The sequence below is a fragment of the Pterocles gutturalis genome, unplaced genomic scaffold (assembly GCF_000699245.1).
Source record: "Pterocles gutturalis isolate BGI_N339 unplaced genomic scaffold, ASM69924v1 scaffold29373, whole genome shotgun sequence".
Classification (NCBI taxonomy): domain Eukaryota; kingdom Metazoa; phylum Chordata; class Aves; order Pterocliformes; family Pteroclidae; genus Pterocles; species Pterocles gutturalis.
In genome coordinates, this window is record NW_010126579.1 from 14,394 (window position 1) to 25,042 (window position 10,649).

General features: G+C 39.6%; 1 protein-coding gene across 1 annotated transcript in view; it reads left to right on the top strand.

The window, feature by feature from the left end:
* The first annotated feature begins 930 nt into the window (after window positions 1-930).
* The window catches only part of YTHDC2 (YTH domain containing 2), a 36,309-nt gene continuing 26,590 nt past the window's right edge, over window positions 931-10,649 (top strand). Inside the window, exon 1 of the mRNA XM_010079025.1 lies at window positions 931-1,192. Within this exon, the coding sequence (XP_010077327.1) occupies window positions 931-1,192 (262 nt within the window). The remainder of the gene's footprint in view (window positions 1,193-10,649) is intronic.

Sequence of the window (10,649 nt, forward strand, 5' to 3'; positions counted from 1 at the left end):
ATTATGGTAAAATGATACTACACATTTTAAGATGTATCTTCGAGAATGAGAAGACTGCAGAGAACAATGCCCCATGTATTAAAGAACACTTTTCTTAGAACTGGTACAATGTATTGGAGCAACACTTTATTTTTGTAAACTCTTGTAATGATATCCCAATTCCTAATACATTACAAATATGGTTGCATTAATTCTACCATCAACAAAGACAGAAGTTAATACTAGACCTAGATATAGATCATGAAGTTTAATAAATACATAAAGCAGGAAGGTAGCACTGGAAACAGTATTGGAGCCAGCATATCATGAGCAGAGTTGCCCTTTTTTTTCTTTAAAGAAACAATATCTGTATAAAAAACATAGACAAGAAATAAATTCCTACACTTCAGCACAACATTTTTAATAATAATTACCAAAACATGACCTTACATAAGGGGGTGAATGAAGAAGGGTAGATTTAACAGCATTTATTAAGGCATTTCTGATTCAGAGGAGCAGGGAAAAAAAAGTCAGTTTACAGGTTGAATGAAGTATGACCTGACTTTACTGTGTAACACTATTCCATAATTACTTCTTGTATTTACTATTCATTATTTATCGTATTTACTATTCATATGCACTCAGCTAAGTGAAACAGCATGATAAAAAACTCTTTTCAGAAAGATGAACAATAAACTCATCTTTTGTAAATTAACTAAGGCAACTAACTTCTCTCTTCCTATTTTGCTTGTGCAAGTAACATTTTTGCAAATGCTTCAGAGACAAAACATTAGCACTTTTGACTTTAAAACTACAGCGTTGTTTAAAGAAGGGTTCTGAGTAGAGAAGGTCCCTTACAAACCCCATTGACTTCGGTGCAGAGGTCATAATGCCTGTCTCTGAAATTACAGGGCTTTGGATAGTAGCATTCAAACTTTTCACCATGGGGATATGGGAGCATTTGAAAGAGGTCAGCAGTCATTCAGTCCTTCTCCAAGCCCCAAACAGCTCGAAATGGAAACTCTCAGCAAGTTCCCCAGTGGGGGATCCCTGCTTCAGGGAGACCTGGCGGGCTGTGAACCAGGAGATTCAGCTCCCACGCACTCCTGCCCACAGCACCTTCTCAGGGTGGGGAAAGGGAGTGGCTGGGATAAACCCTGTTCTAGCCATAGCCAGGTGGCATACCACTCCTCGGGAATCACAGCCAACTGGAGTAAACTAAAGTAGACCTCAGGCTACCTTAGATAGGGCTGGGCCAAGTCAGGAGAGGAGAAACACGCAGCCGTAATTAGGACAGAGTTCAAGGAACACATGCTCTCTTAATCAAAAACATTTTTCCTCTTAATTTGGCCTGGCATTAATAGTTTTACAAAGGTCTTTGTAGCATACCTCCTGTTCTTTCCATCTCTATAGCCACACATACAAATACTAGCAAGTCTAGGTGGGAAGAAGTATGAATAGCAGGGAATATTACCTCTGCCATGTCATTTCTATTTCTACTGTACTCGGGATTTTTGAATCCTGAAAGAAGGGGCCAGATGACAAAAATTCAACTGCAATTCCAGTGCTGAGAATGAAGGTGCTCCTCCTCCCCGGGAGAAGCATCAGGTAGGTAAATCAAAACAGGCTGTCCCTGAAGACAAACATCCCAGCAAGCCGAGAATCAAATTGGAGATAAACACAAACTGTTATTCTTAAATTCTACAGAACTTCAGTAAAACTGAGCCCCAACTGGAACAACACTGGAAAATACTGGCTCTATGCTCTTTTTCTGCTTCTGTAATTTTGCTGCCTGGACAGCAGTCAGCAAGAAAGGTGGTTAATAGTATTTATCCATTCAGCCTCATGTTAGCTGTCACAAGGACAACATGACCACAAAGAGATGGGAGAACTTTTCAAATACAAAAGATGAGAACAGCCTGATAAGAAGCCATCACACATCCATGTCCTTCAAAGCCTGAGACCAAACTATGAGTAGCTTTGCCTGTGGAAACAGTGAGTTCACTTCGATTAACTTCCTGAAAGCAGCAGGGTCTTCTAGAAATCATGAGTTTTCTAAATTTTTTCTAAAATCATTAGTTTTACCTTGAGGAAGTCAATTCATACAAACTTTTAAAAATGGGAAGGGACACTGACGGAACAGTGTTGTGGAGATGTCAAAAATCAGATACATAAAACCAGGCCTTGAAAACTGAAAATTAAGTCAGCAGAGAGACATAAATCTGTCTATGGCTGCAGGCATTTGTTTTAAGGGGAGAGAGGTCAGGAAGTTGGCAGAGCTGGTAGTGAGGTTTTTTTGCATACTTTTTTTGCTCTGCTCTGTCAGCCCCTGTTCTCTGAGGCTATACAAAACCTCAGATCTTTGCCTGAACACCTTTCCAGTCTTCAAGGTCCTCTCAGATCTTCAAACAAAGAACTGTATGAGAACTTGTATCTGGTAGAAGGACTTACAACTGATAACATCTATTTTAATTAAAATACAAAGTAGCTGTTTCACACTGCAGTGCTTATTTCCCCTCACATCACTTGCCCCTTCTGCTCTATTTACCATGGAAATGATGATCATTTACAGAGATGAAACACAAAGAGACTACCAAAATAGTGTGGTTCCCTCTGGTAGGAGTTGTAAAAAATACATGTACTAGTTCCTAACTCCCCAAACTTGAAGTCAAAATAATGAAACAAAACAGGAAAAATATTTTTTTTATTAAAAAAGGAAATACAATTTCCCCCTTTCTGAAGTGCAAAGACTTGAAGTCCAGACCCTCCCAAGGGAGTTAGACTGGTAGCAGCAAGAACTGCATTCTGCTCATTCAAATACCATCTCAAGGCTTTGGCCAGCAGACCAATCTCACCAGTTTTCAGTCTCCTCGTCATCTTGTTCAGAAGACTGTTTCATATCACATCTTCTGGGTTTCTGCTGGATCCCAGCCTGGCTCAGTTTAAAGCTACCTTGCAAGGGGCAACACTCTGCCAAGCAAATAGCTCCAGGGACAGCCAACACAAAGCACAGAGATAATGACACACATTTGGAAAGTGTGTTGTGGTTTGGAGCAGGGGAGGGAGAAGCTGCCAAAGCTTTTGCAGAGTCACAAGGTTAAATCCTCTCTGCTTGGAGACTCTCAGAAAAACACAGCAGAACAATAAAATAAGACCACTGCTGCTCAGCCTCCCAAATAAGAGTATCCATACAGGAGCATAAAAGTATATGCTGTTTATAATATCCTAACAACATTAGCTGATTTGCTGCACACAGTGAGAAAGAAAATTTATGCACAACCTTCTGCTCATGGATGAAATTGCTGGTCGAAGTTTTTTTGCGTTTGTATCATTGACAGTGCAAGGTATATGCTGTCACCTACTTGCTGGGAGGCCTCTGTCTCCCTGTCACTTACCAGACTAGGAAAAAACAAATGAAAGAAGGTGAGGGGAGTCTAAGAAGGTTGTTTAGATTAATTTAATCCTCTCTCCTTATCATCCAGGAAGGAAATAATAGAACAAGAAGAGCTATTTGAGAAAGACAAAATGGAATGGCAAAGCAGGAATTCAGTGAGGACACACTGCAGAAACAAAAATGAAGTTTTGTAGGGGTACACAAAAACACTGGGCAGGAAAGAAACAGCTAAGGTAAAGCAAACCAGTACAGGTATTTTCCCTAGGTACATGAATATGAGATGGTAGTGGAAGACACCCGCATACAACATAATGCCCCATATATGCATAGCCCCCCTCATCTTGAATGCCAGACAATTTCCTGAGTGCCTATCCCTGATCAAACTCAAAGCTTCCAGCATTTCCTAGCATCAAGTCTCCGAACTTACTATAAAAAAGCAGATTTAAAAAGGTTAAGGATCAAAAGTACTCTGCGCACAGACCCACTCAAGTTAGGAAAAAATGAAAGCGACTTAACTGAAAACAAAAGTGGCACTGGCTAGATGACAGGAAAAGCTTTCTAACTAGAAGAGTAACAAAGCACTGCAGCTGAGCTCCTGGGAGGCTCCTTTAGTTGGGCCTTTCAAAAATAGACCAGACCAAAGGAACCTGTAAAGAATTAACCACATTTTCGTGACCATGCCCTCACGTATTGTAATTCACTATAAATTGACTATATATCCTATTCATGTAATTGCCTTCTACCCCTATTCGTCTACAGAAGCAATCCTAGCCATTGAGAAATTATTACTTTGCCTTTCACTAAAAAAAAAAAAAAAAAATCATTACACGTGCTTTAATTCTGAGTTTCCTCACAGAAATATGCAGGCCTACTGGTTTCAGGAGTCAGCAGGGTTCATGCTTTTGAGTTCCTTGCTGCAACCATGACAACAGAAAGTTTAAATTATTTTAAATGAGAGCAAGAAAGAAATTCCAGGACTTTGCACTGATGAAAACACAAAAGTAAAGTCCACTGCAAGACTCAGGCTGTAGCACTGGAGATTTGAAGCCTTCCAGAGAAATAAGAGACCCTTGAAGATACCTGTGTAAGCTGAACTACCATTACCACAACCTGTGCAGGCTCTTAACCAACAGCAAATGAAAGGTAAAGCAAATAAATTGTCTTATTGCAATCTAAACTGAACTGAATTACTAAATATTTGCTATTCATGCATGTGGATAGCTACCACAGCTGAACACTTAACAGCTTGATCATGTGCCCAAACCTTTCGATAGAAACTTGTAAGAATCAGCAGAGCCTAGAAATATTGTATGTAAGTAAATACTGTAGTTCCACTGGAGAACTTAATTTTAGATTGGCTAACACACCTCCCTGAATCGGAGAACTTTCAGCTCCACCTCACCACATAAATGACTTTGTGACAGTCAAACCTTCCTTTTGAAATACAGTTTTAATATGTTCCTATGTGAAGAATTACAGTACTGCTTCGAGGCAATCATTTCTTTGTGTCAGCAGCAGCTGCTCCTTAAAACTGTTAAATCCACATTTAATTATCTGTGATTGTTTGTTTATTAAAAATACAGACTCAACAGCATAAAATCTCCAATCTGTTTCTAGCCTTGAGTAACAGAATGCCAATTCATAATGCTACGGTGCTGCTTTCCAGTTTCAGTTCATGGGTCTAGCTCTCATATGCCAGGCATCATGAAGGCGTACACTTACTCTGTAACTGTTAACTCGGGCCTTGAGACAGTTTTTCAGAATTACCTGAGTGCCAAGCATGATTTTTAGAAAAGACTTTTGAGAGACTCTTATGCAAGCACCTACTTTTGAAAATAAAATAAGTATCATGCCTGTGTTCTTTATGTACAATTCCAATCCTGCCTATGGTTACATGATACAAGATAATCCCCACTGACATCAACAGCATCTTCCTCACCAAGATCAGATCCTTCCAACTTCTTATTTTTCATATGCATAATTTTTTCTGTTTTGATTTTAATTTTGTTTGTTTTGATACATTATTGCTTAAATAACATTTGGGATAATCCAGTAAAGAATAGTATTTTTTTTCTCCTGTAGCGGAACACGTGTGAGCTGACTAAAGCCTAACCACTGACTTGACTTACTTTGTCATAATCAAGTGTCACTGGAGGACATAATTCCCAGTTGAAGCCAGAGCCCAAAACCAGAACACACCTTTGTTCAAAATAAAAAATCCTTTTCAGCAGATCCAACCTTCTATCTAAATGAAGTAGATTAAGAAAAAAAAAAAAATCACAAAATCATCTGTTACACCAGGCTTCAAACAAGTCTGTTACTTCACCAAAATATTTTCTCTGCTCTCATCCTTAGCATAGATAGATATACATAGATATACATATGTTTCAAGGTGCTTTAACCTTCTCCAACACATTCTTTTCCCACAGGTGAACAGCACATAAGCCAAAGAGACTGCAGGAGGTTTGTATTTTTTTCCCTATGAAAGCACATTCAGCTAGTCAGAAAGACAATTTTTGTACACAGAGTAAATCGAGGTTTGGGGGTTTGATGGGCTGGCAGGACTGAGGGGTTGATCAAACAGGTTCGATAGATTGTGCGTTCTGTGTCTTGATAAGGCAAATACTTTCTGTGGAATTACCTGCTAAGCCTTCGGCAGATGAGCCACCTTTGCAGCTTTGTGTTAGAGATGCTTAAAATCTTCAGGCCTGCCTAGAAACCTTCTTCAATTCACACTGCTCCTGGAGCCACAGGTACCATCCTGCCTCAGGCAAGGGAGGTTGAGCTGCTAAGCCTAACCTATTATCTTTCTCACTTAAGGAAAGGTTAAGCTAGGTAAGTACAAAATTACTTGTATAGCTATAAACTGTTTCCATGCTGTTCTACCTTTATAAACTTCTGTGATTAAAACAGAACACCCTTATACAAAAATCATGACAGCCATGCAAACTGGACACACGTAAGTCCAGAGCTACCCACAATATGCACTTATAATTTGGGGCAGAGAGCTGGTGCAATTTACTCACAGCAGAATTCTGCAAATTTATCCTACCGGAGCAACAACCCCAGACTAATCAGCTATTCTACTGCCTAGAGACAATATTCCCTGCACTGACAACACCGCCCTCTTTTCTCCTCCATCCTGACCTGCGCCCTTCCCACGCTTGTCAATTTGCTTACTCCTGTCTTGCTGCAGCCTTAGACTGAGATCTCTCTGGGGCAGCACCTGCTCTTGCTTGGCTGCTTGCAAAATGCTTTGATGTTTTATCAGTGTGCTCAAGTGTTACCACAACTAAAACAACGTATCCCTCCACAAAAACTCCAGACCTGACTTTGTGCAGGAAGCAGCTGTACTCTGAAAAACCAACCCAAATCTGCGTGTATCATGAATGCTGGGGCACAAACTAATAGAGCCAAAGGCACTGTTTAATTAAATATTCCGTCCTTTCTTCCAGATTGAAAGTGGCTAGTGCTGCTGACAGGGCATGAGGCTTCCTTTGTGTATGCTTAAAACAATCGCTACTGCAATTTCCTTTAAATCATTCTTCCAGTTCCCTGCTTCAGAGTTAAAAGAGCTAAGAAGAATCATGCTTTTCCCTGCCATATGATTTTTTTTTCCTTTTTGCAAGCCTGTACTGAATAGAAAAAGCCTGTATCAGGCCCATCAGGTTTCCTGTTCCCCTGTAACTGTTCCTATCTCACTTCAAAATGCAAGCACATCTGTATGCACAGTGAACTTCATAGCAAACACCTGCTTCTTAAAGGCGCTGTACACTCTGCTAGCTCCTGTAATTTACTGCTCAAATACATTCTTTTGCTTCATTTTTTGTACACTCAGAATCAATGTTCAAAATTCAGTTATGCTGCTTTTCTACAGTTAAGTGATATTTCTTATCCCATATTCCTTCTGTATGCAAGAAAATGAATATGAATCAGAGCAATCTTGAGAAGCTAGACAATAAGCAGCAGTCTGTTAGATGTCCTTCTTCTTACAGATAATAACAGTAAGTCCATCTGCTCTATGTGGTGAGATTTACACAGGAAAAAATGCATATTAAGATGAAGAACCTTAATCCACTGTAGGCGAAGTCAGAAGAAACTCCACCAATTTCAATAGAATGGCGTCAATCCACTGATGGATTAGATACAAACACACACACAGTATAATCACCTCAAACTGAGCACAGAGATGGGCATAGCATACACATATATAACTTTGAAACACAGGTGAATGCAGAAATGAACACTGTCTTGTACTTTTGTGACTTCATGTGCATCCTTAAACTTCAGTAGAACAGGCATATAAAAACTTGTCTGTTTTGAATCATCATCAAGAGAAGACACATGGTAGGATTAAATAATACTGAAGCAAATTTAATTTACCCTTTTGATTTCAGAGTTTCTTTAGGTGCATTATTTCCATATGAAAAGTTCTGGATTAATATTCTTGGAGGGAGGGTTCTATAAGCACACTACATGTATGTCACACACAGCAACAAAAATATTTCTGTATGCTGCCCTACTGTAAAGCTTCAACCTTGGCCTATGTAATACTCATGGACAAAAAATAAAATTTAAAAAAAAAAAAAGAAAATCAAGAACATAGAAAATGCCATGGGCTCAGATACAGACTATGCAACAGGAAAAAAAGACACCTATAACAAAAAGCTGGGTCTGATTCATTTTCAGTGAACTCAATGCAGGTGGTTTAATTCCCTCCCAATGAAACCTTCCTCTCAACAAAGTATGCCAAGTCAGAAGCCTGCTTTCAAGCAGGACTTCTGCCTTCTTCCGGAGTTTCTATATGCTACAGTAAAAATTTTGAGCTCTTACAAAAACACAAACAGGACAAATCACTACAAAGAAAGATTTACAACAAAAGAAAGGAAGTAATGAAGAACTTATTTCCTTTTGATATTTTACAGATTCCTCTCCCTAAACAGCTTAATTTCAACAAGACCCCTCCAATTTCTATATAGACACACATACAATATAAAAAATAAACCTAGCATTTTTCTGACCATCCATGCCAACTTTTGCTTACCTGCTCACAAAGCAGCAAACATCATAAACAAACATGGTTTGCATTGCAGTTTGTCTTTAAACAAAGACTTCAGGAGACAGCTCATGAAACCTGCTTCTACAGCAGAATTTTTTCAGAAAAGTGGGAAAAGAGAAAAAACAGATATAAGATCACTGAGTAAAGATTCAGTCATGAAAGTAACAAACATACCTTTCATGCTCTAAACAGTCAGACTCAAGATCTAAATGCTGATGAAAGGCCAAGGATGACTAAGAAAAAGTTTCACTTTTCTTTAAAAGGCAGAAAGTTTATACAATTATTTTATGTGAACAACATCTAACATCATTGTACAAGATTTAACGCATTTTATTTTCAGCGTCATCATTTACTAATTGAGCCTGCTCACAGAAAAATCGGGTCCAATTTGTCTCCTCTTGAAGTTGGTGCCAACGCACACCAAAACACCTATTGTCTTCCTTGCAGTTGAAACCACGTCCACAATTTCAAGTATTCCCAAATCAAGGAAAGTGTTTGGTAATTCCCTATTGTTTTCATAAGAAGAAGAAATGTTACTACCAAATTGCTGCTTGAGGAGAATTGGCTTTTTGTGGGAACAGCCCAGAGACACTGGAAGAACATCTGAAAGAACCACAAGGCCAAGAGCATTTTCTTAATAGTAAATTTCATCCACACCTATCTGGAGAATTGGGAGAGCAGAGAATACCCCCTGTTTCTGGAGAAAGACAGTCTGTAGAGGTGATGTAAAGGCACTATAGTTTGTCAAGCCTTAACACAGAAGAACACAAGACTACTCAAAATAATCCAGAATAAATGTGGTACCTTTGAAGGACACCAAAAGATTTTGTTTACAAGTATGATCGCCAGCTTTACAGCTTGCTTCGTTCCCAGCGAAGAACATACAAGCTGAAAAGAGAACTGAAGTGTTAAACCAACTTAAACATTATACATGAAAAGAAAAGGCATATAGGCACATATTTTCGAACATCTAGGCCCTGCTGAGGGACTTTCAGAGAAGAAAAAAGAATAGGGGGAAGAATATGGCTAAAGAATCTGACATCACTTCAGAACAGAGGTAAAATATTTGATCTTTTGAACTTAAGGGCTTTATTCCATGCTGAAAATATTATTTAAAAACATCTTTAAACCCACTCCCTACTCCCCTACCCAAAGCAGAACGATCAAATTAAACCTAAAAAGCTGAGGGCAAGTCAGGACATTCACACATCTCTTCAAAAGGTTCCACTACAAGGTCTTGTGGCTTTCTTCCCTTCTTTCACAGAGGAAACAGCAATACAAGAAAAGTTTTTTGAAGTGTAACCATGCTGTCAGTTTGCAGCTCTCCTTCACTTGCCCAGGGCCTTTTTCTCTCCGATCACCACTACTGAACTTAGACTGCCTTTCTCCCACGACCCCTTCTAAACTGTCCTAATTTCCTGTGAAGGGAGATCTAGGCATAGTTGTCAGGATAATTTGCTGCATGGTCCCTAATATAAACAACTTGGTTTCAGTCATTCAAGACAGCCTTCAACACTACCTAGCAATGCATGCACCTTCAAAGCACCCCAATCCATATCACTCACCCCTTACAGTCATGCTATGACAATCAGGATTCTAATAGTCTGAGACTCAGCTTTCTTTTATTCTGGTACATTGAATAAACAAACCAACCATACAGACAAAGATTGTCTGTCAGCATCAAGCCGACTTCAAAGGACCCCCAAAGGGGGAGGTCTGGGCTGTGTGCAACACAGTGTAGATGTGGCCAGTTGCACCACTCTGCCCAGGATGGAACAGGCTCCTTGCACTCCTTCCCACTGTCTTCCCAGGTAGTACAGACACGGACACACAAATACAGGAAACGAGAATCTGACAGTTCCTCAGCATGAATAAAAACTGGAAAAGTAGCAGTCATGGCTTTCCAGTCCCCCTTGGTTCTGACACGTGACTTCCTTTACCTTCAACACCCTTGATGAGATTATACCACTTTATAAAGAAGAGACATTTTCTACACCATAGGCAAATAGATAACAATACCAGAACTGGAGCAGAGGCAAGGCCCAATGCAGTATTCTTCTACCTCTGGTGCTGGCCAACACCAGATAGTTTTCAGGACAGTTTCAGATGCCCCCAGTAGGAAGATCATAGAATCACAGAATCATAGAATGGCCTGGGTTGAAAAGGACCTTAAAGATCATCTAGTTTCAACCCCCCTGGGTTGCCAGCCACTCGAGC